The sequence below is a fragment of the Chanos chanos genome, chromosome 16 (genome assembly GCF_902362185.1).
Source record: "Chanos chanos chromosome 16, fChaCha1.1, whole genome shotgun sequence".
NCBI lineage: Eukaryota > Metazoa > Chordata > Actinopteri > Gonorynchiformes > Chanidae > Chanos > Chanos chanos.
In genome coordinates, this window is record NC_044510.1 from 7,017,817 (window position 1) to 7,037,816 (window position 20,000).

The following is a 20,000-nucleotide window of genomic DNA, read 5'->3' on the forward strand; positions in this document are numbered from 1 at the left end:
GCGCTTCATCACTGTAATTGTTGGTGGAGTGAAAGCGAGGGATCGGGGAGAAGGACAAGTGAGCGAGGCGAAAGAACGCGTGCCCCTGATGGCGTTGCGTAAGAGAGGAGAGAGAGTGATGAACCGGAGGAGGACGGGGAGGGCAGCGAAATTGTCTCGGGAATGCATCGGAAACTTTGGGAGTTAGTGGAAGTGGGAGGCAATTGTGACGCTAACCCGAAGTTACCCTCCTCATGCCCACACACACACACACACACACACACGCCCTTTACAGTTTTAATTCCCATTAGAATGGAAAAGAATGCATTAGGAGACTGAGGAGGCGGATGGTGTGTGTGTTTGTGTGTGTGTGTCTCTTGTGTGTGTGTGTGTGTGCGTGGGGGGGGGGGGGTAGGCCTTGTTGCTTTTGCTGCTAATTTAATTCTCAACACTGAAGCTAAAGAGGTTTGTGTACGAGGGGAGGCCTGCTGTGCAAAGGATGAGGTTTTTGTTTGAGATGAAAAACACAAGCATGTGTCATGACAATGTTTCTTATGAGGAGATCAGATGGAGATTAGGCCTTGAAGTGGGGCGGGTCTCACTGGCCTACCCCGATCTGATTGGACGCTCGCAAACATGTGGCAGCCAATCAGAGTCGCTTCGAGCAGCTTCCTGCCAAATGGTCTCTTCTGTATTAAGTAGTAAACTGGACAGAATGGATAGCTGGAAGGCTGCCTGGTTTTAATTCCATGGCCACATAAGAAAAAGAAAAAAACAACAACAACAAAAAAAATACAAAGGGAGAAGTCCTTGTGGAAACTTGCCACAGCTTTTTTTTTTAATGTTTGGATGGTGTTCATTTAGACAATGTGTAGTAACGGTACCATTTCAGCAGCTTGGTTTACACTCTACTGCTCTTTTACATTGAAAAAGACTTGCTGAGCTTCAGCTGTCATTGATTGTACACTAACCTATAAAATCAAAACCTTTGACTCCACACACACACCACACACACACGCCACACACACACACACACACACACACACACACACACACACACACAAAGGCTTAAGTCCTCACTTTGCTGCTCACATGTCAACAGATGTGGTGAAAATGCGTCATACGCTCTGCTGAATTGAAGGGCCATTGATTAACACAGAAGGAAACACAGACAAAGGGAGAGAGTTTGGTTAAGCCAGGTAAAAGCTTGGAAATAGAACTCAATGAGTCTGTTATTGCCGAGTGAATGCTGGTATGACACAGCAGCCCAGTCGGAACAATGCATTGCGAATCGTCATGGAATGAAATGAGACTAGTCACGACAGTGTTGAATAGTTTGAAGGGCAACGTTTAGCCGCTAAATACCTGCTTTCATTTTGACTCTTTTTCATGAGTAAGGACTCCCGCTAATTACGCGACGCTTTGCCATGCAACAACAACAACAACAGAAAAAAAGACCCTTTGAAATCCACTGGAGGGAATAAATTGACAATGAAAATGTTTTACCTAGCAAAGTCAAACTGAAGGACGTTACACTAAAAGAAAAGAGGGGGAAAAAAAAAAGGGAAAGCAAGTTGTCTGTCTTTCATACAGATGTAGAAAAAGACACCCCAGTGATGGCTTTTGAGATGAGATCCTTTGTTGTTGGCGGCTGTTGAAAAACTTGCTGACCTCCGTGTTTGAAATGTAACAGCAGATTATGGAAGGACCGAAGGCTGAGCCCTGGGGAACCCCATGATTAATTTCAGTGGGTTTTTTTTTTCTTCTGTATTCCATTTTATCCACTGTTTTCATTTAATCTGGGTCATTTCTCTGTATAAAACATATTGTAGCCCACAGTATATTGCAGTTTTTGCTAGTTTCTAAGTAAGAGAATTTCTTTTTTTTTTCCCTCTGCCATTCTGTACTTTTTACTTTGAGGATTGTCTCCATGCAGCTTAACAAAATCTTGCGTCTGAATAAAAATTGCTGTTTATAGCAGATATGGGCATTAAATTAGACACTTGTCAGTGTGTGCGTAAAAGGAATATAGCAGTAATTATCAGATTGCAAGCAGAAAGCTTGGAGAGAACATAAAGGAAGATTGATGTTTCTGTGTGTGTGTGTGTGTGTGTGTGTGTGTGTGTGTGTGTGTGTGTGTGTGTGGTCTGTGTCTGTGTCTCTGTGTGTGTCTCTGTGTCTTTGCCGTGCTTGCGGGAATTGCTGCATACAATGCAAATTTTCTCATGCTTTCTTCAAAACTGTATAAAACTGAAACATGTTGATATGTGGGCTAATGGGGAACCCAAAGAGATTTCGACAGAACTTTTTTTTTTTTCCTGTTGTCAGTTATGGTTCAGAAAACCCTCCCATTCTTTGTGTGATAAGAGCCACATTATTCTATTACGCTTTCACCCATCAGGAAGGACTCAGTCTCCTTAGGGAGAGAGAGAGAGAGAGAGAGAGAGAGAGAGAGAGAGAGAGAGAGAGAGAGAGAGAGAGAGAGAGAGGGAGAGGGGGAGAAGGAGAGAGGGAGAGGGAGAGGGAGAGGGAGAGGGAGAGAGGGAGAGGGAGAGGGAGAAGGAGAGGGAGAGGGAGGGAGGAGGAGGGGGTGGATCTTTCAAATAGACTGTGTGTGTGTGTGTGTGTTCATTTGCATTCAATTATAGAACACATAATTACGTTCAACGAGTAAACTGTCCCACCTTTCACAGCACCTTTTGCTCTCCTCATCCTTTATCTCTCTCCTCTCTCTCCTTCATCCTGGTTGAAGGAGAGAGAGGAGTAAATAAAATACCTCTGCCTGAATAGTGTGGGCATGTCAGCTGTCTATTTGTGTGTGTGTGTATGTATATGTAAGTGTATGTGTAGGCCTATGTGGGTGTGTGTGTGTGTGTGTGCGTGCATGTGTGTATGTGTGTGTGTGTGTATGTATGTATGTCTGTCTGTGCGTGCGCGTGTGTATGTATGTATGTATATGTATGTAAGTATGTATGTGTGTGTGCGTGCGCTCGTGCGTGCGTGTGTGTGTGTTAGCCTTGGACCTTTCACACAGAGTATACGCCATATGTTCAGTGCATTTCTTGAGCTGCGGCTTTGAACTTTTCTCCCCCAGAAAAGCGAGAAGCTCACAGCACGCAAAGAGCATTCTTTTATTAGAAAGGACTCGGGCACTGGAAGGACAGACCCACCTTGCCTGCATTCCCATTCCTTTCACTCCATCCAGAACTATCCATGTGGGTACCCTACCGCACGCACGCACGCACATCAGCGTGTGTATCCGCGCACATTCACAGGGTGAATTCCTCTTTCTGATTGGTCAAGGTGAGGCCGTGCGTATGGACAGACGGTTAACTTCTGGGGGTTCAATTCAGAGATGTAGCGAGAGAGTGAAAGATGGAACGAAAAGGGTTATGGAAAAGAAAGTGTGCAGAGATCCAGTTTTCTTAAGCGACGGGCAAATAGCTGCTTCTCTAAGTGGAACACTTTCACTGGACTTATGCTTATTCTTGTCCCTTTTAAGGAGAAGATGTTTGACTACACAGCAGAGCTTTTGACAGCCGAATAACGGTTGTGGAATGTCGCGACCAAACCACTGAATGCATTCCCGGATAGAGGCAAGCGTTCGTTCTCAGAAATTTAGATTTCAGGACTTCAGGATGTGCTGTAGAGCCCTTTTAGCTCTGCGTGCCATGCATTAATTTACTTACTGAATATCACAACAGAAATAATAATTTAAAAAAGAAATATATATATATATTTCTAAATGTTGGTCTGTGGAGTTAACACGCAAGAAGTTTCGTGTTTGACGGTTCCATCACAAGACGGAAATTTGAAGTTAAAATTAGGCCCTACGTTAGCAGGGCTGAATTTCCCCCATTAATGTGTGTCTTCATTCTGGAGATCAATGCAGCCAGAGGCTTCCAACTCCTTGACTTCTGTATCTGTCGTACGGTGGCGTAGTCACTCATCCGTTTTTCTTTCTTTTTCTTTTTTTAATCAAACTCCGGTTTAATTAACCAAGTTCATTACACCTCCAAGTGTTGGGGGAGAGAGAGAGAGAGAGGAGAGAGGAGGAGGAGATGATGAGGTAAAACAAAATGAAACTGGGGGCGTTTTATTCTGTTCACAGTGGTTGTTCTTTCTTTCCTCCTTGCACTCTCTCTCTTTCTCTCTCTCTTTCCCTCTGTCTCTTTCTCTGTCTGTCTCTCTCTCTCTCTCTCTCTTTCCCTCTTTCTCTTTCCCTCTCTCTCTCTGTCTCTCTGCCTCTCCCTCTCTTTCTCTCTCTCTCTCTTTCCCTCTTTCTCTTTCTCTCTTTATCTCTTCCTTGTAAAAATATCTGTTTATTGATCGTGTTTGCAGCTGACAAATTCTTACTGCAGCCAGTGGCCATGGGTCCAGATGCAAACTTATCTTCTCATTTAGTTGTTTGTGTTCTGTCTGAGGAAAGAGACAGAGAGAAAGGGAAGCCAGACAGAATGTATTAGGATTTACACATCACTTTCAAATGTGGTCGAAGCCACGCCCTCGAGCCCCACCCTTCCCCTTGTAATCTGAATATGGCCCTTCCCATTGCCCAAGGGGGGTGGGGCTGAACGGTGAAGACGGGCGGAGTTGGACTCATTTCCTCTCCACCACAGGAAGTTATGCCTGGGGGGAGTCTGATGGGCGGTGCTGCATTTGATGTTTCTCTTTCAAGTCACAACTAAAAGAGAATTTAAATTCTCAGCTGCTTTGTGTATTGGCACGCGCGTGTGTGTGCGCGTGTGTGTGTGCGTGTGTGTGTTTTTTCCTCCTCCTTTCCCTCCTTTCATTAATTCATTAATTATTTTGGCGGGTTACAGTTGCTGTAATGAATTCCTGAAGGAACATACTGCCTGACTTGGCACCGGGCCCCTCCCAGTACCATCCAGACACAGCTCAGCAACCTCATTCTGCATCCTCTCCCGTACACTTTACACACCGTACATCCTCTCCCCTACACTTTACACGCCGTACATTCTCTCCCCTACACTTTACACACCGTACATCCTCTCCCCTACACTTTACACACTGCACATCCTCTCCCCTACACTTTACACACTGTACATCCTCTCCCCTACACTTTACACACTGTACATCCTCTCCCCTACACTTTACACACCGTACATCCTCTCCCGTACACTTTACACACCGTACATCCTCTCCCCTACACTTTACACACTGTACATCCTCTCCCCTACACTTTACACACTGTACATCCTCTCCCCTACACTTTACACACTGTACATCCTCTCCCCTACACTTTACACACTGTACATCCTCTCCCCTACACTTTACACACTGTACATCCTCTCCCCTACACTTTACACACTGTACATCCTCTCCCCTACACTTTACACACTGTACATCCTCTCCCCTACACTTTACACACCGTACATCCTCTCCCCTACACTTTACACACCGTACATCCTCTCCCCTACACTTTACACACCGTACATCCTCTCCCCTACACTTTACACACTGTACATCCTCTCCCCTACACTTTACACACTGTACATCCTCTCCCCTACACTTTACACACCGTACATCCTCTCCCCTACACTTTACACACTGTACATCCTCTCCCCTACACTTTACACACCGTACATCCTCTCCCCTACACTTTACACACTTTACACACCGTACATCCTCTCCCCTACACTTTACACACTTTACACCCTCTCCCCTACACTTTACACACTTTACATCCTCTCCCCTACACTTTACACACTGTACATCCTCTCCCCTACACTTTACACACTTTACACACCGTACATCCTCTCCCCTACACTTTACACACTGTACACCCTCTCCCCTACACTTTACACACCGTACATTCTCTCCCCTACACTTTACACACCGTACACCCTCTCACTCTCCCCTACACTTTACACACCGTACACCCTCTCACTCTCCCCTACACTTTACACACCGTACATCCTCTCCCCTACACTTTACACGCCGTACATCCTCTCCCCTACACTTTACACACCGTACATCCTCTCCCCTACACTTCACACACCGTACATCCTCTCCCCTACACTTTACACACTTTACACCCTCTCCCCTACACTTTACACACCGTACATCCTCTCCCCTACACTTTACACACCGTACATCCTCTCCCCTACACTTTACACACTGTACATCCTCTCCCCTACACTTTACACACTTTACACACCGTACATCCTCTCCCCTACACTTTACACACTTTACACCCTCTCCCCTACACTTTACACACTTTACATCCTCTCCCCTACACTTTACACACTGTACATCCTCTCCCCTACACTTTACACACTGTACATCCTCTCCCCTACACTTTACACACTGTACATCCTCTCCCCTACACTTTACACGCCGTACATTCTCTCCCCTACACTTTACACACCGTACATCCTCTCCCCTACACTTTACACACTTTACACACCGTACATCCTCTCCCCTACACTTTACACACTTTACACCCTCTCCCCTACACTTTACACACTTTACATCCTCTCCCCTACACTTTACACACTGTACATCCTCTCCCCTACACTTTACACACTTTACACACCGTACATCCTCTCCCCTACACTTTACACACTTTACACCCTCTCCCCTACACTTTACACACTTTACATCCTCTCCCCTACACTTTACACGCCGTACATTCTCTCCCCTACACTTTACACACTGTACATCCTCTCCCCTACACTTTACACACCGTACATCCTCTCCCCTACACTTTACACACTGTACATCCTCTCCCCTACACTTTACACACTTTACACCCTCTCCCCTACACTTTACACACCGTACATCCTCTCCCCTACACTTTACACACCGTACATCCTCTCCCCTACACTTTACACACTTTACACCCTCTCCCCTACACTTTACACACCGTACATCCTCTCCCCTACACTTTACACACCGTACATCCTCTCCCCTACACTTTACACACCGTACATCCTCTCCCCTACACTTTACACACTTTACACACCGTACATCCTCTCCCCTACACTTTACACACTTTACACCCTCTCCCCTACACTTTACACACTTTACATCCTCTCCCCTACACTTTACACACTGTACATCCTCTCCCCTACACTTTACACACTTTACACACCGTACATCCTCTCCCCTACACTTTACACACTTTACACCCTCTCCCCTACACTTTACACACTTTACATCCTCTCCCCTACACTTTACACACTGTACATCCTCTCCCCTACACTTTACACACTGTACATCCTCTCCCCTACACTTTACACACTGTACATCCTCTCCCCTACACTTTACACGCCGTACATTCTCTCCCCTACACTTTACACACCGTACATCCTCTCCCCTACACTTTACACACTGTACATCCTCTCCCCTACACTTTACACACTGTACATCCTCTCCCCTACACTTTACACACCGTACATCCTCTCCCCTACACTTTACACACTTTACACCCTCTCCCCTACACTTTACACACTGTACATCCTCTCCCCTACACTTTACACACCGTACATTCTCTCCCCTACACTTTACACACCGTACATTCTCTCCCCTACACTTTACACACCGTACATTCTCTCCCCTACACTTTACACACCGTACATCCTCTCCCCTACACTTTACACACTGTACATGCTCTCCCCTACACTTTACACACTGTACATCCTCTCCCCTACACTTGACACGCAGTACATGCCTGCCTCTCTTTCTCTTCCTTCTCTGTCCTTTCTTTCTTTCTTTCTTTCTTTCTTGTGTGTTGAGTCTGTACCCTTTGCAGCAGGATGGCTTTAAAAACTGTCCTGTGATTGGCCAGTCATGGGAAAGGGCGTGTACTTCTGGACCGACAACAGAGAGTTCAGGTGACTGGTATGACGGTTGATTTAGTCTTTTGCGAAATCACGCCACCCGTTCAGTAAATATGTCTAGACATTTCTATTAGTTGTATTGCTAGGAAAGCCATGTTTAAGTGAGTTTTGCTCTTAAGTCCAAAATAAGAAGTACTTGGAAACGTGTCTCGCTAAACTGTTTTTTCTTTCCCCTTACATTTTAGCTTGGCGCGAGACACTGTGTTCCTGTAGTAAAAACCATTTGTATGTAAAGTAGCTTCTAGCTAGCGTGTCATTTTTCTGTCTACGCTTGCAGTGAGATACGGAAACGGACCCTCTTCTTGGCTGATGTTTCATGCTGTAACAGTATGCAGTCGTGAACATTCGAGTGGTGTTAAATCTTCTCACATGAAATGCTTGGTACGTGAAACATGACATCAATGAATCTCTTTTTTTTAGTTCATTATACGGAGGGGGAAATGATCACGAGTCCGGCCAGAATCCCTGCGTTGCCCCTCATTGCATGTTTTATGAAACATCTCAGTCGCAGGAGTAAAGTGTGTCGTCACTGATATGCTGGCTGAGTGTGTAGGTGTTCTTAATTTCGATTTGAGATCGTTTTCGTATTTTCAGAGGGTAGTTGGCTTTTTGGGCATGTGTACGCTTTTTTTTTTTTTTTTTTATAATGAAATGTCCGGTTTTTGATTCTCGGTCCTGCATTGTCGTCTATATGCTGTTACTAGCGTGTGTTTCAATGACAGACACACACCGTTTTTCTTTTTTTCGTTTTCTCATAGCTTGCCTGTTTTCTCACACACACACACACACACACACACACATACACACACACGTTCACATCATTAACGGTATTACATGCGTCTTGGAAGAAACACGTAATGGATGTCTCCCAACACGCGTCTGCACGTTTCCGTGTGCTGTTTCCTGCCCACCTCCTCTCAGATGGCTTGTTATTAAAAGCTTCCTGACTGTGTGTGTGTGTGTGTGTGTGTGAGTGTGTGTGTGTTTGTCAATATTTATTCTCTCTATGTCATGTGGATTATCAGCGATTAGTCACCCTCTTCCCTGGTGCTGTCAGTGTGAACATCACAGCTGAGGCGTGCGCGTGCGTGTGTGTGTGTGTGTGTGTATGTGTGTGTGTGTGTGTGTGTGTGAGAGAAGAGAAGCTGGTGATGAATGAACTGTTTTAAGCTATGGGACAGGGTTGCATTCGATCGGCGGAACTCTCCTTCTCTTAGCGATCTGACACGCTCCACTCTTGTGAGCTAATCTGTCGTTGTCAACAGGAGGAAGAGAGAGAGCGAGCGAGAGAGAGAGAGAGTGAGAGAGAGCAAATGTGTGAGAGAGAGGGAGTGATGTTTTGTCTGGAAACTGTGTTGTCTTGATCTATTTACTGTGTTGAAAGGTTGTTAGCTCTTCTTGCCAACGTTATTGCATTACTTAAAAGTGATTTCATGACAGTTTCTGTACACAGCATATAAAGATTACTGAAGATAGACTGAGAGGGGACAAAAAGAAAGATAAACAGTACACATTTGGCTACACATATGCGCGCGCACACACACACACACACACACACACAGTCACTCTCACACTGAAAATTAATTTACAGGAAATCTGAGGCAATTTAAATTGCAAATCAGCAGAGACTTCTTCAGCAACTTGACTGATTAATATTTTATTGTTTTACGGAGTGAAAATGCCACCAGTGTTTCTCATCAGATACAAATAGAACAAAAGGAGAGAGAGAGAGAGAGAGAGAGAGAGGGAGGTAAACGGAGGAGGGAAAGAAAGTGAGAGGCAGAACTGTTAATATTCTGTTGCTGGCAATTGGAAAGTTGCTCTGAACATTAATTAAGTCGTGTGTCTCTGACTGTGACGGAGGTAGTGGGTGCGGGGTTAAAAGGGTTTTTTTTTTTTTTTGCGTCTGGTGCCGTCTGAAGTTTGGAGTTGACCTCTCTCCTTCGTTCTTTCTTTTTCTTTCTCTCGTTCTTTTTTTTCCCACTTTCCCCCTTCTTTCCTCTACAGTTTACTCTTTCGTGCTGCCCCCCCCCCCCCCCCCCCCCCCCCCCCCCCCCCAGGCCTTTGTTTCTGTCTTTTTTTTTTCTTTCTCCTTTCCTTCTGCTCCTCCTTCAGACCTCCTTTCTCTTCATCCTTCCTTTTTTTGTACCTTTCTCTCATTCTCCTGCCAACTGTGTCTCTTCCTCTCTTTTTTGCGCCCCCCCCCCAACCCACCCACCTGCCCCTAATTCACTCAACTCGAGTTTCCAGAAGGTTCCGTCGGGCCACGCTCTTCCCTTTTAATCAGTGGCTAATTAAGAGAAAAGCAGAGAAAAATGTCCCGGCTCTCTGGCTTGGCAGACGGAAGGGGAACACGCAGGTTGAGTGAGAGAGGGGCGAAAGGAGAGCGGAGAGAAAAAGAGAAAGAAAAAAAAAAACGAAAAAGGGAATGGAAAATGTGAAACGGCGATGAGCTAGACTTATTTGAAGGAGAGCGACAGGGTGGAAAACGGCAGAGCAAAAACAATTAAGTTTCGTCGCGCATTTAAAAGCTCCGGGAAAAGTTCCGGATCTTTCCGTGCCTTTGACTTTACATTTTGACAGCAATCAAACAGCCTACGGAGCCGAGTCTCCGCGTTGATAGAACGCGCGCAAAAAACTGTATTAATCATTTTGTACATTATTTCGTGTATAGATGTAGTCTCGCAACTACAATTAGTCCACTGGGTGTGTTTTAATACGTGAAGGGGTAGATCTCGAGAAGAAAGGAGAAGTCGATTAATTTAGATAAGAGAAAGAAAAGAAAAGAAAAAGCACGTGTGGCGATGAAAGAAAAACGAATGGGTGACGACCACGAACCCAGAAATGACTCGATTGACGAAAGTAAAAAAGAAAAGAACCGACGGTCAGATAAATGAAAGTATCAGTACGAGAGAGAGAGAGGAGCTATGAAAGAGAGAGGGACAGGACAGCGACCGTCCTAAAGGAAATTAATTAAGGACCCGCCTGACGGGTTTTAAGTGTCTTTCACGGTCATATTTTTTTTTGTCCTCTTTTTCCATCTCTTTTCATTAAAGACATAGGCCCAGTTCACTCTGAATCGATCACGTGAAGATCTTAGCCACGCAGCATTACTAATCAATGTATCACGCAGTTTCTTTTGTGGTACTACCCCACGTCCCCCCCTGCCCAAATTTTATACTCATAGTATGGCTTTTTCTGTAGTTTTTTCTTTTTTGTTGTGTTGTCTGTACTTAAAATTCTATAGAATTTCTGTACAGTTTTCATGTTGCTATAAATGATTTTTGACTGGCAGGTGTTACTGTAAATATTGTAGTATAGACAAAATGGCTAGTGAAAAAAAGAAAGCGCCCGAAGCTGACGTAGAATAGATTGTTCTGGAAAGAAACAAAAATCTCCTCCTCCACACAGCCAGTTGTAGCAGGGTTGGAGAGTTTAAGTAACAGCGATCAGGGGCAGCCGTTCAAAACTGCCGGAGACCTGGTAGAAATTAAGGAAGCTAATTATTGGAGAGTAAACAAATAAACAAACAAACACCCCCCCCCCCCTTTCCTGTCTTGATTTCTAATTGAAGCCACACGATTAGGTTCCTGAACCTTTCTCTGAATATCAGCCACAGTATGCCTAATCCAGACCTCCATACTGATCCCAGATCAGTCAGTTCTAGTAAATTCCTAAAACCTCTCTCTGAATCTCAACCGCAGCAGGGCCTAATCCAAACCTCAGCACTGATCTCAGATCAGCCACCTCTGATAAAAATCTGTTATGGTCTTGTCTAAGGCGTAACTCAGTAGCTCTGTTTAAATATGACTGTCAGTGTTCTGTGGGTGACAGAGAGCCAATCACAGGGTTCATCTCCAGGGGAAGAAAAGCTGAGAGAACCAGACGCACTTCCCATATTCATTAAATATGGATTTACCCTTTGATGGCACTACAGAAATATGTATGTTGTGTGATTAGAGTGCTCTGCTATGATGTGCTTGGGTCAGCGGTATGTTCTAAATGCTGCGTGTAGTAAGACTGCATACACACACACACACACACACACACACAGCCCTACTGTGTTTTATACAGCTTTTGTGGATTAATATTTTGTACTTGTTACTTCACTGTTAATTTATAAAAAAAATTGGTTAGATTTTAAGACGACTGATCCTCTTCTCTCTCTCTCTCTCTCTCTCTCTCTCTCTCTCTCTCTCTCTCTCTCTCATGCTTTCCCCTTTTCTTGTTTCCTAAACTAACAGGTGACACACAGCTTGAGTGCTTGGGCCGTGTGAAGGTGATTTCCTCGGATTCTCACGACGTTTTTCCCTTTTCTTCTGAACGGGTCGGACCATCCCCGCTCACTTTCACCCTAGCGGCGGCTGCACCTTGATTTCACCGCGCGTGTGTGTGTGTGTGAGAGAGAGAAAGGAGTGTGTTTTTTTTTTTTTCAAAAGTGCGTGCGTGCGTGCGTGTGTGTGTGTGGGGACATTCTCTGCTGGACGGTGCTGTGGCTCTCCCCACCCCCTCCCCACCACTTCGCTCTCAAAACTGGCGATGTCCAGAGTTCCGAGCCCGCCGCCCCCCACGGAGATGTCCAGCGGGCCTGTGGCCGAAAGCTGGTGTTACACTCAGGTAAAAAAAAACCAAAAAAAGTGTGTGTGTGTGTGAGATAGTGTGAGTGACAGAGAGAGAGTGTGTGTGTGTGTGTGTGAGATAGTGTGAGTGACAGAGAGAGAGAGTGTGTGTGTGTGTGTGAGATAGTGTGAGTGACAGAGAGAGAGAGTGTGTGTGTGTGAGAGAGTGTGTGTGTTTGAGTGACAGCTTGATGGCAGGTGTGTGTGTTGGATGGCGTCCAATCCGCTTCACGCTTTTCAGAGTATGTTTTTCAAACCACGTCCAATACAGAGAATGACTATGAGTGATAAGACGTGTCCTTTTGATGTTGCGCCCCCCACCCCCCCCCCCCGTTCTGTCTGTCCTTGCTAAACCATTATTTGTTGTTGTTGTTTTTTTTTTTCCTTTTCTTCTTTTTTTCTCCTCTCCCGTTTGTAGTCAGACTATATTAAGATGAAAGGCAGGTTTTGATGTGTGCATTTTCTGAAGTCTGGCTACCTCTTACCTATACACACACACACACACACACATATATATATATTTATATATCCATAAAAGGCAAGGAAAAAAAATCAATAGTAAATATGTTTATGTGTGTTTTGCGCAACAGATCAAAGTGGTGAAGTTCTCTTACATGTGGACGATCAACAACTTCAGTTTCTGTCGGGAGGAAATGGGCGAAGTCATTAAGAGCTCCACCTTCTCCTCGGGAGCCAATGACAAGCTGAAATGGTATGGATGGGGGCTGGGCTTTAGACGTTGATCCTGGCGTCTTTTGTTTTTTTTATTGGGCTGATTTGTTTGTTCAACTCAATTGATTGATTTTTTTTTTGTTGTTGTTTTTGTTGTGTCTCCCTGTCTCTCTTTCCATCTCTCTCTCTCTCTCTCTCTCTCTCTCTCCATGCAGGTGTTTACGGGTCAACCCTAAAGGGTTGGATGAGGAGAGTAAAGACTACCTGTCTCTCTATTTGCTCCTGGTTAGCTGCCCGAAGAGCGAAGTACGGGCTAAGTTCAAATTCTCCATCCTCAACGCTAAAGGAGAGGAGACCAAAGCCATGGGTGAGCCTGCAAGCTCTCTCTCTCTCTCTCTCTTTTTTTCAGTTACGTCTCAACGTTTCTCACGGTGTTCTCCGTTTGGTCTGTGCACAAACGTCTCAAACGGTTCTCGATTCTCAAACTGCTCTCGTCCTACTCACGGCATATTCTCTCTTTTTTTTTTTTCTTTCTCTCTCTCTCTCTCTCTTTTTTTTTTTTTGTTGCGGTTGTTCTCAGTTTAGTGTGTGTGTGTGTTTTCTCAACCCTTTTTAACAGTTCTCTCAGTCCGGTCTCAACGGCTCCATAAACATTTCTTCTCAAACTATTCTTAATCTAGTCTCATCGGGATTATCTCAGATATTTCTTAGTCTTCTCCCAAGATACTATCAAGCTGCTCATGCAAGCTGTTTACTGAATAACCGAAATCTTCCCCCGTACCAAAAAATAAAGTCCACGGCTAAGCTGCGAATATGTAATCTTCAGTCCGTGTCACTCTTGTTTAAAAACCCTGTTTGACAGCTGTGGTGGAGATTGTGATCCAAGCCCGAATTAAAGACTCTTTCTCGATACCCACGGCGTTCTGATGGGCGGTCGCTTTGCCGAGGCGAAAGTCGTCCTACCTGTTTATGATCGGTTGTCAGACCCTCTCACACGTTCACCTGGGGACACAAGCGTGCGAAAAAAAAAAAAAAAACGATGGTGTCTACCAACACGCCATAGTCCAAAGTTTTCTGGATTCAACTTGTCGTTCCAGTAAGGTCAACCAGTTTTATCATTAAGAGAGACCATGCCAGCTAGTTACGTTTGAGAAGTCAGCTACTCGTGTAAAGTAATAGAGATATGAAGTGTGTGTGTGTGTGTGTGTGTGTGTGTGTGTGTACACGTGCGTGTGTGTGTTTGAGCGGGATGTTAATAGCATGGATGTCCATAACCCCCTGTGTATCTATATATAGAGAGAGACACTCAAAACAGGAGAGAATCTATCCAGGATTATATTTAAAGCAAAGAGAGGCTGATGTAATTTTGATTTTAATTAGTAAAGAAAATTGAACCCCTGTGAGGTCTTAGGGTTTGTTTTGTTGGGGTTTTTTTTTGGGGGGGGATGAAATGGAGAGGTACGTGCTTTCCCGTGGTCAGCCTGTTTTTGATTAGCTTACACTGAGGCAAACTGCCTTGAAATTGAATTAGCGCGGGACAGATGTAGTCGCAGGCTGGCCGTCTGTCTTCCGCCTGCTCTGTCGCTCTGTCCCACAGTGTCTGGGGGAGATACTGTGTGTGTGTGTGTGTGTGTGTGTGTGTGTGTGTGTGTGTGTGTGTGTGTGAGAGAAAGGCGGTGCTCACAGTTGCCTCACAGGGATGTTCTTTTAAAGACGAAACTTGTTTCTCTTTTTTTTTTTTTAAAAAAAAGAAGGAAAAGAAAAGAAAAAAAACCTCCATTTCTTTCACTCTCGTTTACCTGCCTCTCTTTTTTTTCCCGTTCCTGGTCTTTTTCGACGTCTCTCGTCCTCTTTCTCGCGCCGTCTTCTCCCCGTCGCTGACGACCTCTGTTCGTTCATTCCGTCCCGCTCTCTCTGCGCGACTTTCCTTTTACAATTTTCCTTGACTGCGGCCGTCTCAAATCCGCCGGGCTTAGCGTGAATTACTGGGGTCGCTCAAAGGACACGCTACCGCAGAATCAAAACGAGAGTCGCCTAACAGCACTTGCAACAAGTTCGGTTTGAACGTAAATCATTTCTCTGCGCTCTGAAGCAAATCTGCCAACCTTTTTGTAAGCAAGTCCTGTTGCCTGCTCGGTAAACTAAGGTCACGACCTCTGACCTTGCTCTGCTTCAGCGGCCCCCTACGTTGGATTTGGACTCGGGTCGCGACAGGTGAACGCGTCCCGTTTTTCTTTCTCTCCGTCGTGCGTGCGTCGTTTTGTTGAGCGTAGTCCAAGGCGCGCTCAAGGACTTGGCCGTGAGATTCGAGAAGTTGCAAAAACGACTGTTTCCAAAAGTCGTATTCAAACCAAAATGAGAAACAGAGGTGTGAAACTCGGGCACAGACTTCATCTCGCTGAAGGGTCTTATCTTCATAAAAGAGGGGGAAAAAAAAGAAAGAGAGAAAAGAAGGGGAGGGGAACGGAGGGAAGGGTGGTGAAAGAGAGAGAGAGAGAGAGCGAGAGATGAGACGAGAAGAGAGGTTGAACGACCTCGCCTCTCATTTTCCAATTTTCTTTCTCTCTCTGATATTTTTTTTCGTTCGTTTTTTTTTTTTTTTTTTTTTAATGGCCGAGAAGGGGCAATGTGTGGCGACCCACGTCTCTCAGACACATCCTCTCTTTCTCCCGCTCTCTCTCTCTCTTCCCCGCTCTCTCTCTCTCTCCCCGCTCTCTCTCTCTCTCTCTCCCTCGCTCTCTCTCTCTCTCTCCCTCGCGCTTTCTCTCTCTCCCCTGCTCTCTCTCTCTCTCTCTCTCTCTCTCTCTCTCTCTCTCTCTCCCTCCCTCTCTCTCTCTCTCTTTCTCTGTGTTTCCTCCACTTCTTCTTTCTCTACCCATTTAGCACCCCCGCAGTCAACACCCCCCACCTCCCCAACCCCACCCTGAATCTCCCTGGGGAGCAGCGCAGGGACCCAGGCGGCCTCCTCGCAAGAGAAAATTACGCTTTTGACGGCTGTGTTTTTTTTTTTTTTTTTCCTTTTCTTTTTTCTTTTTTTTTTTTTGCATTGGGGAGTTGTTTTTTATCAGGAGGGGAGGAGGGGGGGGGGTTCTACTTATACGTACGGGGTCATGAGAGAGAGATATGTTGGCAGAAATTGCTCTATCGGTTCTGGATCATTTGGAATCCAATTTAATCCGGGCCTCCCCCCAGAGGGGGCGAGAGGAGGGGGACGAGGAGGGCGCAATGAAAAGAGAGAGGGAGAAATCAAAACAAAATAAAGTGCTTTAATTAAGAAGACTTGTCTAGTTGTTTGGATGGTGAAAACTGCCACTCGAAAAGAAGTCAAACCATGTAGGAGATGGATGGATGGATGGATGGATGGATGGATGGATGGATGGGTGGATGGATGGATGGATGGGTGGATGAGTCGCTAAAGAGGGTGGAGGGGTAAAGTGAGGGAGGATGGCGGCGTAGTTCATCACACCAACCCCCAAAATCGCAAGTTAAGCCAAGCCCAGCCCTAAATGGATGGATGCGTCCGTTCCTTTCTGGGGGTTTTTTTCCCGCTCCAATCACACCCATAAAGTATGGTTCAAACACCACCAACATGAAAAAAAAAAACAAAACCAAAAAAAAAAAAAATGATGGAGAGATTGTTTAATGTGGAGAGATGCCAGATGGATGGGTGTAGGGCTAGCTGGACGTATATAAGCAGAACGCTAGACAAGCTTTTGATTGGTTGTGACAGGTGCCTATGCAAATGAGGCCCGGGGAAGAGCGCAGGAGAGCGAGTTGATTGGTCAGAGGGCTTTAATAAAAACAACCTGGCACTCGCAGGCACAGTAAATCAACAGTATTGGCAGAGGGAGAGGGAGGGGAGATTGCAGGACGCTTGGCTGGGCCTTTGGACCAAAACCAAATCACCTTACCATGCAAATATTTACGATATGAGATTACAGGCCGCGTATTCATTTATGAAATGGCCCTACATGTAAAGCCAGGAGTTAATGAATGAAACACATACACACACACACACACACACACACACAGACACAGACATACGGAGAGAGAGAGAGAGAGAGAAAGAGAGAGAGACAGGCACACACTCTTGAAAGATACGATATGAAACGTTCGACTCATATATGAAGCTGATAATGATACTTATGGGGTAGATATTTGGCTTTGTTATGTGTGTGAGGATATTGATCAGGATTCAGTAGATTCACATTCTCCTTTTTATCCAGCAGATCCAGGACTTACAATAAACTGACTGTGTGACCCTTTCAGTCTACCCCTCTCTCTCTCTCTCTCTCTCACTCTCCATCTCTCTCTCTCTCTCTCTCTCTCTCACTCTCCATCTCTCTCTCTCTCTCTCTCTCCATCTCTCTCTCTCTCTCTCTCTCTCTCTCCATCTCTCTCTCTCTCTCTCTCTCTCTCTCTCACTCTCCATTTCTCTCTCTCTCTCTCTCTCTCTCTCTCTCTCTCTCTCTCTCACACTCCATCTCTCTCTCTCTCTCTCTCTCTCTCTCCCTCCATCTCTCTCTCTCTCTCACTCTCCATCTCTCTCTCTCTCTCTCTCTCTCTCTCTCACTCTCCATCTCTCTCTCTCTCTCTCTCTCTCTCTCCATCGGCTGTGACCATGAGCAGGCTTTGCTATGTTGGCTTTAGCTAAGGCTGTGTGTGTGTGTGTGTGTGTGTGTTCTCGGGCTATGGAAGAACAGCCTCTGTGTGTTAACTGCAGGTGGGCTCCTTTTGGCTGCCAGCGCGGGCCCCTCTTTAGCCTTTCCTTTCTCCCTCCGAGTCTTTTTCTCTCTTTCTTTTTTTTTTTTTTTTCTTAACCTTCCGTCGATGAAGTGAGGTCCTCACAACAATAGGTTGCGGTCATTCGGAAGCTTTCGCGCTCCGCGTTTAAAAAAACAAACAAAAAAAAAAACGGCTTACACCGCGACGGTTTCCGTCCGCGCCGACCGCGAGATTAACTTCGGTCTGAGGCCGAGAGAAATAGACTTTACACTCGCTGGCTTCGCTCAAAGTACCTCAATTACGGCCCAGCCCGGCTGGATGGGTTTGTCTGGGAGCTTCTAATACTCCTTTGTTGTAAGTGTGTAATTGTGGTTGGAGGCAGTGCACTGGCCGCTTTGATTTAGGGCAGCGAAGCGGACTGAGTTTGGACCGCGTTGCTTCATTAGATAACCAGAGTGCCATATTGTGTGTGTGTGTGTGTGTGTGCGCGTGTGTATCGAACAGCGTTTACAGTGTTAGATGGTATTGATGAAGCAGGAGAGAATGTCAATATGCTTGTTTGTGCTGACACTTCAATACAGCACATCTCACACCTCGCTGAAGATTAAATTTGAGGGGTTTTTTTTTCCACCTTCGTTTTTTTTTTTTTTACCCGTTTTAACTAGAACTAGCAAGTGACTTATACTGTGTGTGTGTGTGTGTGTGTGCGTGCGCATGTGTGGTTTATTGAGAAATGCCTTTAGAAATACACAAATGCTGATAAAAAAAGATTTCTGTGAAAAGAGATATTTGAAATTAGATAACTTATCTTGATGTGATAGGTCTCTCAATTACACACACACACACACACACACACACACACATAAATAGACATGACCACATTTCTGCTCTGGTGTGTACGTTTCATTCCTAAATGGTACGGACTGTTAACTGTGGTTTGGTTGTGTGTATGTGTGTGTGTGTGTTTGAGAGTGAAAGACTATCTGGTGTATGACCTTCTCTCCCTCCCTGCCAAATACGCCAGGCTTCATGTTCCAGAACCCAACGCCAGGGTCTGAATATGCATGTCCTGGCTCCTTCTCTCCCTTTCACACGCACACACACACACACACACACACACACACATTCTCCCTCTCTCACACACATCCCTCATGCCTGTTCTCTTCCTCACTTCAATTTCTTTTTCTTTTTCCTCTCCCTCTCCGTCCACTTCACTCACTCCATCCTATTTCCCTTCATCCCAGTTCTTTTCTGTCAGATTATCCACGGGCCAGAAACATAGTCAGTCTCTCTTTCTCTTTCTCTTTCTCTCTCTCTTTCTCTTTCTCTCTGGGAGAGCTGCGTGATTGAGTCCTGTAACAAATCAGAGATCCATTTCACACTGTGTTGTAACAATACTTCTGATCGTGGCCCTTAAAATGAGCAAACCAAACTGTCAGGTTAACCAGCCGTGTCCACAAACGTTTGGGTGCCTCACAAATCATTTTTCAAAGAGAGAGAGAGAGAGAGTGTGTGTGTGGGATGGAAAGAGAGTGACTTCTATGAATCTTGATGAAATGTTAAAACCAAAGGCTCTTCCAGGATGTTTTGTATTACGAGAGAGAGAGAGAGAGAGAGAAAGGGGGAGAGAGAGAGAGACAGAGATAGAGAGAGAGAAACTTGCTAGAGCATCCTTCTTAAAAAAATGTAATAAGTAAAAAATTGGAATTTATCCGAAATGGAAAATTTGAATGTTGTTTATGAATGAATTTCTCCCTGTGTTCTCAGAGAGTCAGAGGGCATACCGCTTCGTCCAGGGGAAAGACTGGGGCTTCAAGAAGTTCATAAGGCGGGACTTCCTACTGGATGAGGCCAATGGGCTTTTGCCTGATGACAAGCTCACACTCTTCTGCGAGGTAAGCTGCTCTCTGATTGGTCAGCTCAGGACTGCTTACAGATACACTGAGAATTTTTGATTGCTTATGGCAGTTATGCCCTTGAGGCCAGGGTACAGCTCACAGCTCATATGTCATTGAAGGTTATTGGCCCATGGTGGTGTCAGTCATACAGTTTGAGCAATTTTGAAAGAGTTTTAGGTTTTTGAGTTGGAGAGTTGGAGTTTTTTAAACCTAAATCTTTTGAAAGCATTGTGTGAGGCACT

At 45.2% G+C, this 20,000-nt stretch overlaps 1 protein-coding gene and 1 long non-coding RNA gene across 2 annotated transcripts in view; both read left to right on the plus strand.

The window, feature by feature from the left end:
• The window catches only part of LOC115829471 (uncharacterized), a 33,684-nt gene extending 21,436 nt beyond the window's left edge, over window positions 1–12,248 (plus strand). Inside the window, exon 3 of the long non-coding RNA XR_004025997.1 lies at window positions 12,089–12,248. This is a non-coding gene — a long non-coding RNA (uncharacterized LOC115829471). The remainder of the gene's footprint in view (window positions 1–12,088) is intronic.
• Window positions 12,249–12,345: 97 nt separating this feature from the next.
• spop (speckle type BTB/POZ protein) overlaps window positions 12,346–20,000 on the plus strand; it is a 24,864-nt gene continuing 17,209 nt past the window's right edge. Inside the window, exons 1-4 of the mRNA XM_030793585.1 lie at window positions 12,346–12,461; window positions 13,054–13,175; window positions 13,351–13,502; window positions 19,628–19,755. Of these exons, the coding sequence (XP_030649445.1) occupies window positions 12,384–12,461; window positions 13,054–13,175; window positions 13,351–13,502; window positions 19,628–19,755 (480 nt within the window). The 5' untranslated portion in view covers window positions 12,346–12,383. The remainder of the gene's footprint in view (window positions 12,462–13,053; window positions 13,176–13,350; window positions 13,503–19,627; window positions 19,756–20,000) is intronic.